This window comes from Crinia signifera, chromosome 4 (genome assembly GCF_055691185.1).
Source record: "Crinia signifera chromosome 4, ASM5569118v1, whole genome shotgun sequence".
NCBI classification, from domain to species: domain Eukaryota; kingdom Metazoa; phylum Chordata; class Amphibia; order Anura; family Myobatrachidae; genus Crinia; species Crinia signifera.
Genome location: NC_139220.1, coordinates 242,137,113 through 242,158,014, shown reverse-complemented (window position 1 = coordinate 242,158,014; position 20,902 = coordinate 242,137,113). Strand labels below are relative to the sequence as shown.

General features: G+C 41.8%; 2 protein-coding genes across 5 annotated transcripts in view; both read left to right on the top strand.

Annotated features, from left to right (window-relative positions):
- Window positions 1-20,902, top strand: part of CEMIP (cell migration inducing hyaluronidase 1) — a 118,236-nt gene that overhangs the window by 10,033 nt on the left and 87,301 nt on the right. The window lies entirely within an intron of this gene.
- LOC146075187 (cell surface hyaluronidase CEMIP2-like) overlaps window positions 1-20,902 on the top strand; it is an 87,150-nt gene that overhangs the window by 49,379 nt on the left and 16,869 nt on the right. For all 3 annotated transcript variants that reach the window (XM_083184157.1, XM_083184160.1, XM_083184158.1), the window contains exons 13-19: window positions 68-153; window positions 355-486; window positions 1,361-1,396; window positions 2,392-2,544; window positions 3,684-3,861; window positions 7,287-7,502; window positions 16,829-17,037. In XM_083184157.1, the coding sequence (XP_083040283.1) occupies window positions 68-153; window positions 355-486; window positions 1,361-1,396; window positions 2,392-2,544; window positions 3,684-3,861; window positions 7,287-7,502; window positions 16,829-17,037 (1,010 nt within the window). The remainder of the gene's footprint in view (window positions 1-67; window positions 154-354; window positions 487-1,360; window positions 1,397-2,391; window positions 2,545-3,683; window positions 3,862-7,286; window positions 7,503-16,828; window positions 17,038-20,902) is intronic.

Genomic DNA, 20,902 nt, shown 5'->3' with positions numbered 1-20,902 from the left:
TTCTAATTACATTCATTCCAGTCTTATCGGTATTTACCCTTTGTCAAAAATCATGCATCACCTTTAGGCTGGTTTATTCATTGGGAAAGGAGTGAAGACAACAGTTGCAAATGCAGAGAATCCTCGGGAATACCTAACAGTGGATAATGCACGGTAAGTATAGAGTTATTGTTACATTAATGTTTATTGGTTGCCTACGCACGGTGTAGACAGTCTCATAGCTGCCCACTGTATGCTTCTTAGGAGTGTTGGACTAGAGGGGAGTTTCCTGTGTTATTGTCAGCACTTCCTATTCGTATTATCCCTCTCTTCCTTCCTCTACCTAATCACAGTTTTGATTCACTTTTCTCTCAGCTTCCGCCCTCACCAGGACTCAGATCCAACAAAACCTCGAGTGCCCGCTCTCATCGATGGACTCATTGCCTTCAAGAACAATGACCATGGGGCATGGGCCCGGGGGGGTGACATTATCTTCCGGAACTCAGGGTGAGTTACTCATTAGTTATAGTATGAGTAAGTTTAACCATATTTTTTCAAATAGCGATGTCAGTTTGTATAATACAACCCGTCAGTATAAATGCTTGGCCAAATGCATGATAATGATATTGATGTTGAAACAAAAAGGAATACAATTAATTACACAAATAACGGTACTTGTGAGTTATCTGGGCGTCCGATTTTTTGATTGTATGCCTTAAGTTAAGGCATACAATCAGATGCGATGCGATACGATATCGCATCGCATCGCATGCGACCATCGGATGCGATGACCCGATTTTTCCATAGGAATCAATGTTAAAATGGACTGAGTCCATTTTAACATGGAATTCAATGGGAAAAAGGGGTCCTTTTCATACCCCTACTATCCAAGTGGGCATGGAGTTGGATATAAACCTGTGGCGAGCGTAGCGAGCCACCGAGCCCGAAGCGTGGCGAGCGAAGCGAGCCCCGCGAGGGGACGGTATTCCGTGTCCCCTCGCGGGGCTCGCTACGCTCGCCACGCTTCGGGCTCGGTGGCTCGCTACGCTCGCCACAGGTTTATATCCAACTCCATGCCCACTTGGATAGTAGGGGTATGAAAAGGACCCCTTTTTCCCATTGAATTCCATGTTTAAATGGACTCAGTCCATATTAACATTGATTCCTATGGAAAAATCGGGTCATCGCATCGCATCCGATGGTCGCATGCGATGCGATGCGATGTCCCGATCCGACCCGATTTAAAAATCGGACGCCCGGATAACTCACAAGTACCCAAATAACATTTCACGTTTTTAATTAAAAGAGATACCCTTAAATCATTGCATGTTTTATTAATGGCACCCATTGTTCTAATGTGACGACCTTTCTACTCTTCCAGGTTTTCAGATAATGGAATTGGACTTACACTAGCCAGGTAGGAAACCATTTATCATGAGATCATTTTTCTTTTAGATTGTGCTCCAGGCCTGGGAAATAGTTCCCCAGCACTTATTTTATTAGTTAGTCTGAGGTCAGTTTGGACGCTTGACTTATCATACTCTTTTAGTATTAATATCTTTACATGTTATCCTATATACCATTATGCTTTTAAAACTATTTTTATTTTTATTTAGTGCCTCTATATCTACCAACTAGCATTTGCTGGAGGACAAGACACTTTACTCTTTATATAGTATATATGTTACATTCTCCTCTGTTACGTCAACAAATCTGGAGGCTGTAACTCCCATCTGACTCCAACAAGTAAAACATGAAATTACAGCTTTGGGAGGTCCGCTCCAGGCTATAAATTACTAGTAAATGTATGCACATCTTGTACTGAACTTTTACTGTACTTAAACATTCTACTTGTCAGTAAGTCCTGACTCTTTTAATATATCTTAATTAGGGGCTTGATTCTTATTTGGAAGTTAAGCAATAAAGCAAGTAACTTTGTTTCTGGAACAAACCATGTTACAATGCAAGGGGTTCAAATATTATTTTTTTCCTTGAAGGGTGAATAATGGCTGCTTTTGCATGAAGCCCATGAATGTTAGACTGCTTTATTTTTACACTGCAATTTAAAAAAAAATCAGTTTGGGCATACTTCACCCATATCTATAATCTCAGTGCAGTTTTGTCCAGGTGCACAGTTACTTGCTTTTTTTTTTGCCTTATTTAGCAAAATCAGGTTCTTAATCTCTAGAAATGCAATAGTTGGAAACTTAGAAGTTATTTGGTAGTACTGAGATTTCTATATTTATTTTATAGTGAGCAGCATACTTTTTGCCTTCATACCTTTAAGTTGTATTCTTTGTTGTATGTTGTGTCAAAGTTTCTTACATTAAATAGTCAATGCCCTTGTAATATGATAATGGCTAATAAATCTAAAACATATATTTATAACAGATTATGATGTGATGTTTTCAGTGATGGAACATTCCCAACTGATGAAGGTTCCAGTCTGGAGATCACCGATTCCATCTTCGTAGGGGAGAGTGAGAATGTGGGCTCACAGGGTGGACAGAACAGTTACTGGGGGCGTGGGGGATCTGGAGAACAGAGGTCATTGCCACGGAACAAGTAAGATTCACTTATTTATTAAATATGCAGTTAACATTAGTCTTGTCCATTATGTGTGGGCAATTTAAGTACTTAAATTAATGTTTGTAGTTTTCTATTTAGGCTGTTGTCAATTATTTATACTAAAATAATTATAGTTTCATGACAAAGTATTTTCGTTTAGATGCGTGACCCAATAAAATGGCATTGCTAAGAGCGAGCTTGGTTTAAAAACAGGTTCTAAAACATTAATGTAAAGCAGGAGTTGCCAAACTCAGTCCTCAGCCTAAACAGATTGCATCTTTTCCGTGCCCCTGTCCCTGTGGGTGCTCTTTCATACATTCCACCAATATAATCGGGGAATACAATGCGATTTTGGTCGCTAATATCGCGGATCGCAATTATTGATAAATAGGCCACAAAATAAAATAAAGAGAGGTGATGCAAAGGTATTATTATAGATAATTGTATAGGGCTGTTTACACAAAATGAACACAGGAAGTTATAGTATTATTACAGCTGCCCTGAACCCCAATGTTTCTAGGCCAATGCAGGTTAAAATATAAGATGCTATGACCAATATTAGTCCTGCACATGCAGTGTAGTGTGATTTGTAGATGTTTCTTGGGCAGGATATACTGTACAACTCTCACTCTCTCCCCCTACCCACCCCTCTCTCTCTCTCTCTCTCTCTCGGCCAGATGTCTCAAGCTTCAAAACTGATAAAATGGAGAGTGATAAACAGCCAGCCAATCAGCTTCTCTCTGTCTTTTTTCAAACCCAGCCTGTAACATGGCAGTTACGAGATGATTGGCTGGATGTTTATCACTCTCCACTTTATCACTTTTTGAAGCTTGATACATCTGGCCCTCTCTCTGTCTTTCCCTCTCTCTTTCCTTCTCCTACAGGTTGTAGAGAATGTGTCTCCTGTACCAATTTCTTACCCCTAAGAAAGTTCTCTTCTAGCCTGCGGTTAATTTGCTGTCGGAAGACTAAAATCTAACATAGGAAGATAATAATATCGAGACATGGAACGGAAAATGTAAAAGCACTAAAGAATGAATAGGGTCTTACAGGGGTCATTCCCATGTGAAATACCGAGGATACACTAACAACTTCTGGCAGAGCGAGGCATTTACAATACTATGTATCATTTCTAGGACATTCCCAATCCGGGGGTTTCAGATATACGATGGGCCAGTCAGGCTCCTCAGATGCACGTTCAAGAAATTCCTCCCAACTGGGGATCGACCCTCCAGCGCAATTGGTTTTTCCTTGAAGAATTCCTGGCAGATCACACCTCAAAACAACATTTCTCTGGTCAGGATGGAGAGGAGTGTAAGTGAAATATCTTAGCACATGCATAACTCTGGGCAGAGACAGAAGTATTGATGGAGATACCTACCATATAGTTACACTGCTCCCTCTGTTCTCACCTGGTAACAATAGGGTTAAACTATCGTTCTACAGAGCAGCTTGATTGTTTTCAGTTGAGTCCCTGGGTTTATGGAGGCCAGGACCATGCTGTAAGCGGAGAGATCGCATGCTGAGGACTTAGTTGTTTCTGAGCTCCAGTCTGATAGTGTGTTTGTGTTGGCAGATCATCCCTTGCTGAGTTCTTACTGCAAAGTATGTGGTAGCTGTGTGTGTGTCTTGTAGGCTGCCCTGACCTTTCTCCTGAGCTTGTACTCAGCTCAGCTTATATGCTTTTCATTATCCATCATAAAACAGAGGAATTGTCTGAACCAGTCCTGAGCAACACCCTGAAATGCCGGACCCGCAGAGTCTTGCAGGAGAAAGACATTAAGTGGAAGGATGATTAACTGGGTAGTGCCATTGGAGATACAATTCGGGGCAGTAAGGATGGTGTAATGGTTACATTACTGCCTCACAGCGCTGAGGTCATGGGTTTGATTCCCACCATGGCTTTAACTCTGTAAAGCGCTGCGTAATATGTATGCGCTATATAAGAAACTGTTTATAAATAAATAAATAAATATTGACAGGTCATCATGTACCAAGCGCTCATCTCTCTGCAAATAGAAATCTGGAGAAAATTCTTCAAACAGAGTTAATATCTGTCTGTGCTGGGAAAAGAAAAACTATGTCCACATTACCCCACCTTAACCAAGTGACCCAAGTCCTCTTACCAGATGCTGACGTAGGGTTTGTTCCCCACGTAGGCAGCACAGGAAACTCTCACTGGGAGGATTAAGTAGCAATTAATGTGAACAGATGAATCAGAAAATACATATTATTTCTCAGACATGTGCCAGATATTCAGGACAAAACATGTTGTCTTTTTCATCTTCTGCTGACTTGTAATATGCTTGCAATCCTCAGAGATGAATATGTATTTATTATCGAGGATTACACTAAGTAGATCTTACTGGTACCATGCCCGATACTACCAACTCCTTTGTGTAGTCACAATAAAGGGAGCTCACTATTACTATATTCTCAGTGGCTTAGTGTTAGCTGTTATTATTATTGTTTATTTATGTGGCGTCACATGGGTCTGCAGCAGCTGACAATACATAGATGAGCGAAAAACAAATAGCGAATTACAGTACAAGGCAATTTAGGACAAGTACATGGTAAGTACAGAGAGTTGCATCAGGGGACAGGACACTGAAGCTATTTTCTAGGTGGCAGATACCTGTATGCATGTATATATATATATATATATATATATATATATATATATATATATATATATATATATATATTCTAAGAAAAGCACTTAAGGAGAGAGGGCCCTGCTCATGAGAGTTTACATTCTACAGAGCTTAGATTCTAAAGGATGTCGCAGAATCATAATGTGCTATGTTTCTGGGGACAGACAGGAGACCAAAAGGTTCTTCTATTGTGCAGTCATGTACAAAGAATGGTTTTGCCTTTTAAATGACTGCCCGTATAAGAAATCTGGTCCATTATCTACGTCCACTTTATCTCTCTTTCTAAAGGCCCCCATATACTAGGGCGACTTGTCCTTAGGACAAGTCGCCCCCGACTTCCCCCTGAGCTTCCCCGGCTGCTCCCCGGGGGAGCTTGATTAGATTGGCACTTGATGTGCCATTTTTTACATGTGATAAATCGTCTCGATTTATCACATGTAAAAAACCCAGGGAGCAGGGGCGGGGGGGGGGGGAGGGGGGCTACAGAGCAGGGCTGCTGGTGGGAGCAGGGGGGGCTGGGGACGCTGCGGGGGACACAGGCGGCATAGAGCCGGGCAGAGGGAGCCGGGAGCTGTCAGTGCTAGAAAAAAAAGCCTATACAATGAATGGGCAGCCTGTGATTGGCTGAGCGTTCTCTCAGCCAATTGCTGACTGGCTGAGAGAGCGCTCAACCAATCACAGGCCGCCCATTCATTGTATGGGCTTTTTTTAAAATTCAGTACTGACAGCTCCCGGCTCCCCCTGCCCGGCTCTATGCTGCCTGTGTCCCCCGCAGCGTCCCCAGCCCCCCCTGCTCCCTCCACCGCCGCGCCGCCCCACTAGGTCCCAAGTCGGGTGGTCGGACGTGCAGCAGGTCCGACCACCCGACGCAGATCCGATGCGTACAGGACCGCGCATCGGATCTGAGGGGACATCAAAACTAGCCAATTTTGGTCCGATTTCGGCCAGATCCGACTGATCTGGCCGAAATCTGACCAAAATCGTCTAGTGTATGGGGGCCTTAAGTCTTATTACATAGACCCCATTGTCTGGTAGTTACATAAAAGTAAGCAAACTTTTTCTAGCTTACCAATTTGGTTCAGGTTTCTGTGAAAAGCAGGACTTTAAACGAACAAAGTTAAATGTTATGATAACATTACACTTGCAGTAAAGAAAAAAATGCATATTATAATATATTATAATATATAATGCATGTTATATTATGCTTAGCAACAAAACCAATAGTTCTAAACAAGCAACTGCATCATCATACTTAAGATGATGCAGTTGCTTGTTTATAACTATTGGTTCTGTACTAACGATGATAATCGTTTGAGCATTAAATTAAGTGATACAAGCTCTTCTGTTAAAATGGTTTAATTCCCTAAGTGGTGTTCTATAAAAGTTTTGCACTGCATTGTCTATTTATTATTTATCCTTTACCCTCTCAAAATATGTGCATATGTATGCACCACAAAAACCCGGCCTGTTTCTCCTTCCTCCTTGCTTATACTGGAATATGCCAGATCGAAGCAGAGAGCTTACCAAATGACTCCAGATGCAGTAATACACTCTCACACTCCTGGCATCTTCATTGTGTTTACACGTGTCTATGAAATGTACTATAAAAAGAGATAATGCTCCTTATTTAGTAACTGACTGGAACTCGCTGTTACGTGGTTATTTTAATTACTTAAGACATGCGCTAGAATGAGTCAATAATAGATGAATAGAACTTAAGCACATACCCCAGAACCCATCTTAATTAGCTGCAGTACTTTATCAGGCCAAATATATTTTGTTTGTACTCCTCTGACTCCCACAGAGTGGATATCTTCCCACATCTGCTAATCGGATCTTAATATGTGCAATTACCCTATTTATTTGCTGCAGATGTAGCCTTGCTCACTGCTATGATCTTGACAGATGATAAATAGTTTTCTCTATCCACATATTAACCACGGCACAAGGAGAAGATAGTGTAATACATATTAAAACCAAAGGAGTCTGTATTGGATTAAGGAACACTTTAAATCTTATAGATGCCCATCCATCTATATTAAGTCTTGGCACTGATGTACTTTCATTTTCCAACCCTGTCTCTAGGTTGGGCTCAAAGTATTTTTTGGTCGCTCTGGACAATGGTTTGGATCTAATGACTATGATGGTGACAAGAGCTCGATCTTCCATGACCTGGATGGTTCAGTGACTGGATATCCTGATACATTTGTTGGGCGAGCAGACAATTATATTCTGCGTCACCCAGGATGCCTCACAGTGCCCCGGTGGAACGGAGTGATATGTGCAGGCAGTTACGCCCAGGTGGGTGCTCAGCAGTTGCATGTGATCTTTAAGTTGCATTCTGTACATTTTGTTAAGTACTAAGACGACCAAATGTTCTTAATTATTGTATATTACAATAGTATACTATAGTCGCTGCTACAAAAGACAAAGTGGGTTCTTGATCTGTGTCCATTTCTTAATCAGACCCAGGTGTAGTGTCCTATGTCTGCATAGTGTCATCGTACTACACTATGATCATGTACAGTATAGGGATAAGGAAATGTTGGCCAGGTGCAGTGTCCTATGTCTATATAGTATCATAGTACTATATTATGATAATGTACAGTATAGGGGGCAAGGACGTGTTGGGCACGTGTAGTGTCCTAAGTCTATAGTATCATAGTTCTATTTAATGATCATGTGCTGTATAAGGGTAAGGACAGGTTTAGTGTCCTATGTCTATATAGTATCATAGTACTATATTATGATAATGTACTGAATAGGGAGGGGTAAGGATATGTTGGACAGGTGTAGTGTCCTATTGTCTATACAGTATCATAGTTCTATATAATGATCATGTTCTGTATAGGGGTAAGGAAATGTTGGGCAGGTGTAGTGTCCTATGTCTATATAGTGTCATTGTACTATATAATGATCATGTTCTGTATAGGGGTAAGGAAATGTTGGGCAGGTGTAGTGTCCTATGTCTATATAGTGTCATTGTACTATATAATGATCATGTTCTGTATAGGGGTAAGGAAATGTTGGGCAGGTGTAGTGTCCTATGTCTATATAGTATCATTTTACTATATAATGATCATGCACTGTATAGGGCTAAGGACGTGTTGGGCAAGTGTAGTGTCCTATGTCTATACAGTATCATAGTTCTATATAATGATTATGTACTGTATGAGGGTCAGGTCATGTTGGCCAGGTGTAGTGTCAAATATCTGTATAGTATATGATATATTTATTTTATAATCATCATATCTAGTTTTCATGTCGTGATGTGTTCACTTTTCCCAAACTCTCAAATGACATGGTTGGTGTCAGTGTAATGTCGTACATTGGCATAGTATTGTTGAATTCTATTTGCATAATCGCATATTACTTTAAATGTAAAATAGTTTGCGGTAAGTTTGTCCTTTTTTACCATTGCTATTTATGTAATACAAAACATCCCACCAAACATTGCCTTATTAGAAAAGCTCTGCGCACATTCCCACAGTCATGATTCAGGCATGGCTCACTTGTCTTGTTTAAAGTTCCAAACTATTTTTCATCCTGTCATGTGCCAACTACCCACTGGTGCTTATTATTATTGTATTATATTTAAGGAGAGATTTGTGTGGAACAGATACTATGAGGTCTTAGTGGTCAATTCAGTTCTGGGTTATGTGCCACAAAGCACCTTTGAAGTGGCGCCGAAGGCATGCTGCTGCCATTTTTATCTTTACTTATTTATCCTCACCCCTCATATGCATATAGAAAAAACAGGTGAAAGTTTCTCACCCTAATATGCTGTAATGATCACACCTTGGGGTAAATTTCCGAAGACGGAAGTTCTATTGAAGATGGGATGTTGCACATAGCAATGAATCTTCACCTTTGACATAATGGCAATGTCCTGGTAGCAAGACAAATATGATTGAATTCCCTCCTTTTAGAGTAGTGCTGTCCAGGGCTGCCACTAGAAATTGTGGGGCCCTGGACTGATTTCTAGTCCGCAATCACTTATTGCCCCTCTCTGCTGGTCACTTGGGGGGGAGCAGAGTAAAGTGCGGGCTCCCCCACCCCCTTCCACTGCGCCGTCCCAGCTGAATCCCGGTGCTCATAGACCACAGTCCACCACTGGACTTTAAAATATGGTGCCGACTTGTAAGCCAATCAGGGCTCGTGGTCCAGCAGCCAATCAGCAGCCCAGCAGCTTCCGGTACGCGACCTCTGATTGGCTTGCAAGACAGTGCTGCATTTTAAATGCCAGCGTCCGGACGTAAAGGAGAAGCCTGCGATCCGGAAGCATTGACTTCAGCGGGGGCAGTTCAGCAGAGGCAGTCAGGAAGTGCGGTGGTCAGAATGAGCGAACCCCGGCCCTTCACTCTCTGTCGAAGCGACCAGGCCCGAGACAGCGGTGCCCACAGTGCCCCCTTGATGGCAGCCATGGTGCTGTCTACTCATAGTGCAGATATAACCACAAAATTGAGCATATGTCTCCAGGAGCTAGGGACATCAATGATGTAAAGTATGAGGCACAGAGTGGTTCATAAGATAAAATGGCTGCCTTTGCAGGTGTATTAATGAACACTGCATTTAGGGGGTGATTCAGGTTCATTAGCAAAGCACATTTGGTTTGCTAATGGACAAAATCATGTGCACTGCAGTGGTTTTGTCCCCCCTGCCTGCAGTGCACTTGGTCTTGTCCATTTGCAAACCAAATGTGTTTTGTGAAGGAACCTGAATCAGGCTCTTAGTTTTCAGCTACCTCTCTAACAAAGAGGTATTATTATTCCAATGCCAACTCATTCCCTAACACAGAAGTGTATCATTTTATGGCAGACATGATAAGGTGACTTTAGACGTTAAAGCTGGAGTAGGAAAGTCATAAAGCAACGTCAGAGTTTCCCGCGGGAACACTATGGCACCCATGTTTTAAGTGACTGTGGACCAGACTCTAATGACAAGCCAAAGTGTCTTTGTGTCTGGTAAATAACCCTATATTTATGTCTCTATTTACTTGTATTTTGATGCATGCTTTGGAGAGGTGGAGGGTATGAGGCAGAGAGATGAACTTGTAGCCATAGTTCCCAGGTCCAAACGTCTAAAAACTGTGCTTGGGTCTGAACACTTGTTTAATCTGATTGTCCTTTTCTATTGGAACTGACAATCCCTGTGAGTGTAGTGATACCAGGGATTTTCTCTCATGTTTCAGTGCATTTTTACTCCTTCACTCAACTCCTTTTACTCCTTCACTGAACCAAACTGCTTTTACATGTAAGAAACTTTCCCAGTCCTCTATATAGCATCTGTTTGTGATCCATAGAGCAGGCTGAATGGCGAATCTAGCAACATACAGTATGTGGAGGAGGAGAGAGGGCATAGTGTACCAATGCCTGAGATCCTGGATGACAGCATTTGGATGGATGTTGTCCATGGGTACGACCGTCCACCTCTTGTGGCCGGCCGTTTCCTTTCCCTGAGTATTTGTGATTTACCCATTTGCACGGGAGGTACTGGGATTTCCTTAATAGGGGAAGTGTAAAGAGAAATCCTGGGCATTTGGCCAGTCCTATTATTAGGGTCTCCTTAACAGAGATTTGTGTTCGTAAATGAGCCTGGAAACTCCATTCTGTATGAGGTTTGTGTATTCTCCGGGGTCCTATCTGTATGAAGCATGTGTGCGTTTTCCCCGTGTTTGTATGATTTTGTTCCAACTGTGTTCTACAGTCCTAAACTGGTAAGATAATATATATTAAAATAGTGTCACACATCTTTTAAGTTGATAATGACAGAGATAATTCCAGACTAATATGCTCGAGATGTGAAAGTAACTTCCATATTTTAAATGTTTTTTTTTTCTGTTCCAATTTATTCAGCACTTTTACATTTTTAGGACTGTCCTCATAGAGCCAGGTTATTTGCAAAAAAAGATTGTCCAAGGCTGCAATATATGTTTTTGTATGTATCTTTCTCTTCTATATTGATAGGGAAAGGACACTGGTGAGATATTAGCAATCCCCAGTCTGATGTGATGCAGCCTTTATATGTGGGTTTATTGCCAAGACCTTCCATAGTATTCTCATTCATAGAGGAGCCGCCTCTGTTATTGTGAAAAGGACGTAAGGCATTGCTTCTTGTACTGTATACTGAGCTTTAGCTTTGATGGGTTTTCCTTCTCAGGGCTTCTTGTAGTCCTGACACTGTCGGCTCTTGTTGAGATCTACAAAGTATTTTATGTTCTTGAGGACTATTAATTTATTTACAGTTTCTTATATAGCGCAGCAGATTCCAATTTTGACTATAAGTGAAAAACAGCAAAGTTCAGAAAACCATGAGACTTTGGTGCCAAATTATAATTTCTTTTGGGCATGGCAATGTGCCCAATTTTGAGGCCATTCAGGCAGGAAGAACCTTTGTATCTTTCAGACTTGTCCAAAGATCAGTAACAATGGAACACCTGCGCAGGATCAAATATGGTTTGAGGTAACATGTTTAAAAAAAGGGGCAGACTAGATGGGCCAAGTGGTTCTTATCTGCCGCCAAATTCTATGTTTCTATGTTACTTTGAACTGGATTTTTTTAGCCATTCGTCAGCCTATTTGGTTTCTGACAGAAGGTTTTGGCTACTATGGCCACTTTCATCATTCTGATAGCCAGTGACAGGACATTGGTAGTGTGTGTGTGTGTGTGTGTGTGTGTGTGTGTGTGTGTGTAACTATAGTCTTTGTGGTGTGTAACGCATGGCTATGTAATAAAGGACAGCACTCTTTTTCTTCTTGAGGGCACCTTACAAGGTTACAGTATCCAATGTAGGACTGTAATGTTTAGATGTCCTCTTAAAGTCACATTTAACATGTGAAATACAATCACATTTAGATGTACATACTGTAAAAGATTATCGTACTAATTAAATTATAACAAACATCCATCTTCCCCTTTTGAAAATCACATGGGACTCTTGTTTCACACTATTGCTTCAGACTGAATCATAGTTGCCTACACTCTTGCATTCTGCAGGAGACTCCCTGAAATAGCAGCAATCTCCCTCTCTCTCTGATTAGTCTAGCAATCTCCCTCATTTCACCTTGCCCACATTACACTGTACATTTTGGGGGGAAAACGGAATACCTTTACATTGAATTATCAGCACCATTTCCCAGCACTATACCACATATAGTATCTCTTACTAACTGCTTTGGGGCTCATCTACGTTTGGATCTAAGTAGTTTTAAAAGATTCCTCTCAGATGTAGCAGTACACACCCACGCTTCTAGGAGCCATGTTAAGAATCTCTTTTCACAATCTCTCCATATATGGAACTAGACACGCCCTTTGGGAGGAGCATGACACACCTCCTCAATGGGGCTCTGTTCAAAATTCTACTACCAACTATAATCTCCCTGAAACTAGTTTTCAAAAGTAGGCAAGTATGAACTGATTGCTAATATTTATTTCCATAATGAGAATAGTCTAATAGAATCAGCCTCAAATTATTTTACATACAAAGACCCTAGCGTCCAACTCTACATCAGACCATATATATTGCTTGTCTTTATCCTTATATTTCCTATCATATGTACAGTAAGTAATACATTTCTCTGGAATTATGCTACTGCCTAGAAATAGGTCACGTTGTCCAAATAAAGCTGTCTCACTGATTCCAGTGCCAGAGGGGTAAACTGTAAAACCGCAATTACCATAAGTGAATGTGCCAAATTGTAGATTTTTAGCCAGGTAACAAGTAAAAGATTTAATGTACCAAGAAAGTGTCTTCAGGGTAATGCTGTGCATTACAGGTGAAAGTGAGGGAGGAATGCGTGCTGCTTTGTCACGGAACATTAAACGCTGAGTCTCTCTGTGCTGTGCATAGTAAATCAGTTTGTTCTGTTTCTGACAACAGGTTGCATTCCTCTATGGGGTGTAGATTATGTGTTTTTCCCATACCTCAGACTCTCAAATGTGTTCTGTACCTTTGTCACAACAGCTTCATCTGAAAATATTTTCTACTGTACTTTGTGTTACACCCAGACCAATTATCACTGTCTGACAGCACTTTCCATGAACTGACAGACAAGATAAAAATATCTTGCCAAGGATTCTTACCAGTTAATACGGTTCTCTTTATTAACCCATTATACAGCACTAGCGGGGCATAGATGTATAGTAACTGTACCCAAGGGCACATAACATATTTAACATTATCATTTTAACCTTAATTTCTCCCTTTTTTTTAATTAAACATCTGACTTCACTGTCGTAACATATCTGGTTTTCTGGAAGGTCTTGCAGGGTTGAAGCTACCTCCCAGAATCCTTAGCAGATCATCTGTTATGCATCCTAGGCTGCCTGGGATGTGGGCACTGAGGGGCCCAGATTACTTTAACCCATAAATGTTATTTTTCTTATTGACAAAAGGAGAAACTAGGCCCAAACAAGTATTTTGCCTAGGACACCATGGGGTCTTATTTCAGGTCCTCCAGGTTGTATCTTGTATATCTGACTGTTCATGCAAAGACCAGTTGCTCTTATATGGGAATTCGAGCCTGTTACTTGGCTTTTGTTAAGACACGACTCTCAGATTTCCAACAGCCAAAGCGGAACATTAATGGGTTCTCCATGCTAACTATATAAACCCAGAAAATTGGCAGTTGGACCTTTGGATTGGGGTGCGCACAATTTAATTTGAATTGTGGCATGTGATCAGGCTTGGACTGGCCCTCAGGGGTACAGCAGAAACCCCTGGTGGGCCCCACTGCCTGAAGTACCAACATCTTCTCTAGGTATCAGAGGGCAGACTGTGGATTTGAGGTATACATTATACATATGTTACCTTATTCTGCAACTTTTACTATGTTGTATTTCTACAGTGTATTGCTGTTATTAATCAATAACATTATCATGCATGCACTAGCAGTATATAATTATATATTTATATTTATCAAGACCCCAGACCATGCACTCTCTCTAATGGTGAAGCAAACCAATATTTTGGCTTGCCATACCCCATCTGCAGACTTGCCACACCCTAAAACATAGGCCCCTTCTACTACCACATTCCCATGTTGGACCCCAGTCCGAGACTCTATGTACTTGACGTCTATCAGTGGTTTCTGCGCAATCTGTCCTTCAAGGTGTACCATTCAATTAATTGACTCACTTGGAGGAGGAACAACACATATATGACTTGATATAAGGACATAATTAGTGTTGTCACAAAACACAGCTTACTCTGCATAAACAGTAACTGTGTGAATGGTAAATCAAAGTCAGGAAGTCGTTGGGGACATTTAAAAGGTTTGTTGTGTGACAACGTTTTATATCCGCTACTCTTTCTATAAAGCTGTGGTTACTTTACTATGTTCTCTCAGACTAAGGCAAACATCTCACAGCCGTACTAACAATAAAATGTCTGTATAATATTAACCAAAGACTCCAGTAAAACGGTGCCCCCACTTCCAATCTATTGTGAATACCTAGATAATTAATTCTTCTAATGCTAGCCAGTAACAGCAGCTTTGCACATTCAGACAACTTCATTTATTGGTTTGCACAGGCCCTCTTCTTATGAATGAAATCAGGCAGATGTATTATTAATTACAGGATACAGCCGCTCTGTAGGTATAGTGCTATGTAAATGTGGGGGTTGTGTTTTGTTTATTGGGTCACAAAAATAAATAATACTTTCTCATTACATATGCATACATTTATTTTTTTATTTTTTTATTTACAGTTTCTTATATAGCGCAGCAGATTCTGTTGCGCTTTACAATAGTAGACAGTGATAAAACAAACTTGGTAACAGACAGACAGACTTATAATCTATAGGGATATAGGAGGGAAACACAAGGACAGGCACCAGTAATAGCATAGCAGTCCCACCAAGTTACAAGTCCAGAAGGGAAGCTATATAATACATGTGCCTGAGAGGGTTATGGGTGTAGAACTTAAATATGATAGGCTTGCCTCAAGGGTTGCGTTTTCAGGGAACACTTGAAAGTTAGGAGGCTAGTGGAGAGTCTTATTGTGCGTGGAAGGGCATTCCATAGGATGGGAGCAGCCCGGTGAAAGTCCTGTAATAGTGAATGGGAGCTAGTGATCCGTGCAGAAGAGAGACGCAGATCTTGTGCAGAGCGGAGTGGTTGAGATGGGAGATATTTTGTGATAAGTAAAGAGATATAAGCTGCTGCAGTATGGTTAATAGCTTTATATGCGAGTAGAAGTGTTTTATATTGAATAAGGTAAGATACAGGCAACCAATGAAGGGACTGCATTACATATACATTTTTTTTAGTACATATTCTGAAAAGCAGAGAAAATGAGGCCCTTATTCTGGTTCACTCGCAAAGGCAAATTCCTTCTCAAATGGACAAAACCATGTGCACTGCAGGTGGGGCAGATGTAACATGTGCAGAGGGAATTAGATTTGGGTGGAGTTTTACTTCAAAGTGAGATCTATATTGCAGTGTAAAAATAAAGCGGTCAGTATTTTCCCTGCGCAGAAACAAAATAACTCACCCAAATCGAAATCTCTCTGGACATGTTACATCTGCCCCACCTGCAGTGCACATGGTTTTGTCCATTTGAGAAGGAATTTGCCTTTGCAAGTGAACCAGAATAAGGACCTAAATCACAGATGTAAACCACACTCACTAGAGAGGCGGCACTGGTGGTTATAAGCAAAGTTACTACTATCGCCAAAGGCAAACAGGTTGGCATCAGTTTTCATACACATTTATAACCATTTATTTTGCTTTCAAAATACACATTCCCTATTACATTCCAATACTTAAAAAAAAAAAAAAACCCTCTGCATGACATACGCAAGTCTCCATCTCAAAAATTGGTAAAACACATGGAAAAACACAATGGGCCAAATGTAATAGGGTGGGAGTTTCAGAAAGTGAGAGATTTTGGGAGCGTTTTCCCCCTTTTTTTTAAAGCAGCAATCAAATACACTGCAAAACCAGGTTGATTTTGCCATGCAATTGATTGCCGCTTTAAAAAACATGGGAAAACTCTCCCAAGATCTCTCACTTTCTGAAACTCTCACCCTATTACATTTGGCCCTATATGCGTACGAGCTCAGAATGCAGTGTTGCATTTGCCATCACACAGACATAAGCATATGCTAAGGTTGGCGACTATTTCCATAGGTTTATCCAAAGGTAAAACTTTCATTCCCGTGTTTTACTTGGCAAGAACCACACAAATCTGGTATTGTCGTCACAATAACTTCAGAGTGGACTTCAACATAGTGTCCTTTTGAAGAGTTATATCTCCAATATTACCCAACCATACTTTGCTGCCTATTGCTGTTTGCTGGTCCTGTTAAATCTCCTCCACTCCAGGATGTTGAAAATAATGTGAAAATAAAAACTGTGAAATAAAAATGATCCTTCTGTGCTGTAAACACATTCTGCAGCGTGTGTTTGCTCCCTGACGGTTTTCCATGGAATTTACTAAGAATAATACAATTTTTTTTTTATAATGGTGTTTCATTATTTAGGTTGGCCCAGGCTCAGTGGTTCCGTGCAGGCACTGAAGTTTTATTTAGGAAAAATATTAGAGGGAAATATTTATATAAAACACATGTTTAGGTTTGCCTGACCTCACCCTACCTGTTATTTCTCCCATCTCTATCCCCACAGCTGTACATTCAGGCCAGGCGCCCTGAAAATCTCACTATATTGGTGGCCAGAGCAGCCTATCCTTCTCATCCATTGAGACTTGTGGGTGTGAATAAGGGAGCACCCTACCAGCAGTACCAGCCAGTGGTGATGTTACAGGAACCCTATACTATCCGGTGGGAGGGCCAATCGCCAAGAGAAGTCATCCTTTACCCAATCAACTTCAACAGGTACCAAACACATTCTAACTCATATCTGCCTCACTGTATCTTGCATCTATTTTAAATATGTTTAAAATTCTATCTTAAATGGGTAAATCTATGAAGATTGGCACTTTATACACCCATCATCATCATCATCAGATACACATAAAGTACCCTTGATTTCCTTACTAGGTTCTAATTGAACCAATCACAAACAAGCAGCTATATCCTGCTGATCTAACACAGTCCAGGCATCCCACCCATCCTCACGGTCCCCTGAATATACCCAAATAGAATGATCAATCACATTTAACTAAGTGTCCAGTTCCATAATACCTACAACCACAGCAACTGCACTGCATTCTGCAGCATGTCTTCACTAGCATCATGCCGTGTCGGCCCTACTGCAGGGCTGACAGAGGATGTCGCTAGTAACCCCTGGGAGAGCATATACACATTAGACCATTGATGGCTAACCTTGACATTCCAGCTGTTGTTGAACTACACATCCCAGCATGCTCTGCTACAGTTTTACTATTTGGCCATGCTAAAACTGATGCAGGGCATGCTGGGATGTGTAGTTCAACAACATCTGGCGTGTCAAGGTTAACCATCACTGCATTAGACGATAAACCCAATCTGAGAGACTGGGGGCGACATATGGGACGAAATGTACTAAACCTTGAAAAGTGCTAAACTGGAGAGTGATAAACCACCAACCAACCAGCTCCTACCTGTCATTGTTTAAACACAGTTTGTGACATGACAGTTAAGAGCTGATTGGCTTGTGGTTTATCACTCTCTATTTTATCACTTTAAGCTTAGAACATCAGACCCATGGTCTAGTGTGTACCCAGCTCAGGGCCGGGCTGGGACTAGAAATCGGCCCTGGCATTTTGAGCGCACAGGCCCACCTGCAGCAGTCGGGACCCTTGCGCTGTGAAAAGAGCATTGGCCTAATGGAAAGGAGGCGTGGCATCACAAAAAGGAGGCATTACACTGCCCATTACACATTATAGAACACACCGTTATGCCTATTACACATTATGGAACACATCATTATGCCCATTACACATTTTGGAACACACCGTTATGCCCATTACACAAAATGCTGCACACCGTGATGCCCTTTACACAATATGCTGCACACCGTGATGCCCATTACACAATATGCTGCATACAATTATGCCCATTACACAATATGCTGCACACTGTTATCACATATTATGCCATGTTGCTACATGAATTACCTATTATTAAGATCAGAGGCAAGTGAGGGGTAGTAGCCACGGCCAGGTATCTTGCATAGTGCAGAGCAGGTTTCAGCGGGCATTACTGGCAGGTGCGGGGATCCAGCAGGGGATAACCGACAAAGGGCAGCGCCTCTCTGGCTTGGTGCCACCCCCTGTCCGGAGCAACCAGGAGAGGGGATTGTGGCTTCTCCTCCCCCTCAGGCCGCTCGCCTCAGTCAGTCCACACTGAAACTCTGTAAGCAGCTGTTAGCTGCTTGCTGAACTTGAAGGCGGCAGCAGAGCTGGAGATTTGGCCGGCGGCATCTAGTGAGTCCTGACACTGCTATGCTGCCAGCGTAATTGCACACCCTGTACAGAATCAGGCCGAGCGGGAGCTCGGAGCTGGCCGCAACAGTGTCAGAATGATTTACTAGATGCCGCCGGCTGCGGGCTCCCGCTCGGCCTGATTCTGTAAAGGGTCTGTAATTATGCTGATGGCCCTGTAGTTTTAGAATTGTCCGGCCGCCGCAGCACATTGTGGGCTGCACAACATTGGCCCACAAGGCCATCGGCCCTTCTTGCATTTGCCAGAAGTGCCAGATGGCCAGTCCGGCCCTGACCCAGCTTATGGCTTAGTACATCTCTCCCTTGATGTAAGTCCAAAATAAATAGCTTCCTCTATGAAAGGGTATATTATTTATGTAGCACCACTAATTTTAAACCTCAGCTTCAAAATGCTGTTTATAATCTTAATTATTTCATTTCCACAGGGAGCATTTTTCAGTTTTAATTTCCGTAGCAAGTACTCTGAGCCCTTCACCCAACAGTTCTCTAATAGATACAGAAAGCACTGTACAGCCCCACTGGCACACTAAGCAGAGATAAGGAGAATTCCAAGCTACACCTCCTTGGAGATATATGCAAATAGTCCTCTCCGCAGGAATGACAACGGCTTGAGTCATTGCCCCACCCACTGAGGTTTTAGAGCAGGACAGAGGCTTGTGCTAACACACAATCTATCTGCAGGTGGATGCTGTGAGTCAGCACAAGCCTACAACGCTGTTATTATAAATCAAGTGCTGCAAACTATAGGAATAAGAAATATGACTTCTCTTGGCTGAATGCTGTTGCCCCTGATACATTTTGGCCCCAAGCGTCAAAACTAAAAGTACTGAAGGCATCTGGGGAGGTTCTGTTCCCTTTATTGAGGCAAGTATTATTAGCATCAGGAGCAATGGATCATGGGACAGTCAGTGGACCTCATTTATGAAGCACATTTTAAGGTGCACACCTACGATCTGCTCTCCAGAGACTCCTAAAATTCTGCCCAGTTTAACCTTTTTATGTCTTAAATGAATCATGAGAGTGAGCCAACATCTGGACTGGCTTTACTACATGTGGCGCTGTTAAAGCCTTGTTTCAAATTGAGCGAAGTGTGCCGAGAAATGTGTTTCTGGTGCAGATTGTGTCCCATTAAAATAACAAGCTGAGACCTGATATCTCTGCCAGCTCAAAGCTAATGCAAAATTCAGATATATTTGTAGTGTGAAAGCAAAGCAAGGAATGTCCCTAGTAAAGTGCCTTCTCCATTCTGCACCTCTTTATCTCTGTTCAATATTACAACTTTACAAAATAAAATTTCGTTATTACACTGCAAAAGTGGGTGTTCCCTTCTCATAACTCTGTATTAGCCAATCACAGTAACTGGCATGACCGTTCTCTTTTAACAGTGCTAACTTCTGCTGCTCTGTAATTGCTACCAATTTGTTCAAATTGATTGGCACAATAACGCCAAGGATTGCTAAAAACAAGGCATCTGAGCCTGGGAAATATAACCATGCCCCCAAGATGGTGTGCAGAGGGCACCCATCTCCAGTATCAAGGCCCGACAGGCTACTAAAGCTGTGTACACGCGGAGCAAATGGTGCTATTGATTTTGACTATATAGTAAAAATCGATAGCAAGTTAGTGCAAATCGCACTGTTTGCCTGCATCCAATCCTGATTCGATCCCGATGTGTGGCCCCCCGGCATCAGAATTGAAAGTAGAAATAGACTGTGCATCACAGTCTATTTCTACTATCAATGCAGCATGGCCCCAGTTCCCCAACACCGGCACCGGCCCTCCCTGGCTGCCTAATCCGGTACCCCACTGAGTCTCAATGGCCGCTGAATCGGCTTGTGTGTGCCCACCACAATACTTTCAGGGTTTCAGAGTTTGCAGAATATTAGACAGGCCCTTTGGGCCCCTACTAATGAATGGTCCTGTTACTTAATGCATGCAGAATCTAGCATTGCTGCATATGTAATAGGGCCATTAGTGATAATGAATAGGTCCTTGAATTCCATCTTTATCAATGTTCTGTGTGCCATGAAATATGTATTGATAGGTGAGAAAAGCCCTATAGGTTTTTATATAACGTATGTATGATTAATTATTGGTACCTCATGTGCAGCATATGCTTGTCATGCTGGATTCCCTAACAGCATATGTGTCGGTCTAGCGAGATATGAATGTCTCTTGTGACACGTGATGATTGATTTCGATGATTTAGATGCAACATGTCTCTGTTTCGCCTTCACAATTAATTAGCTGCATTCTGTGGGTTTCAGTCAGGGTTGTCAGCGAGGCCGTGCGTCTGACTGGAATCCAGGCGATGA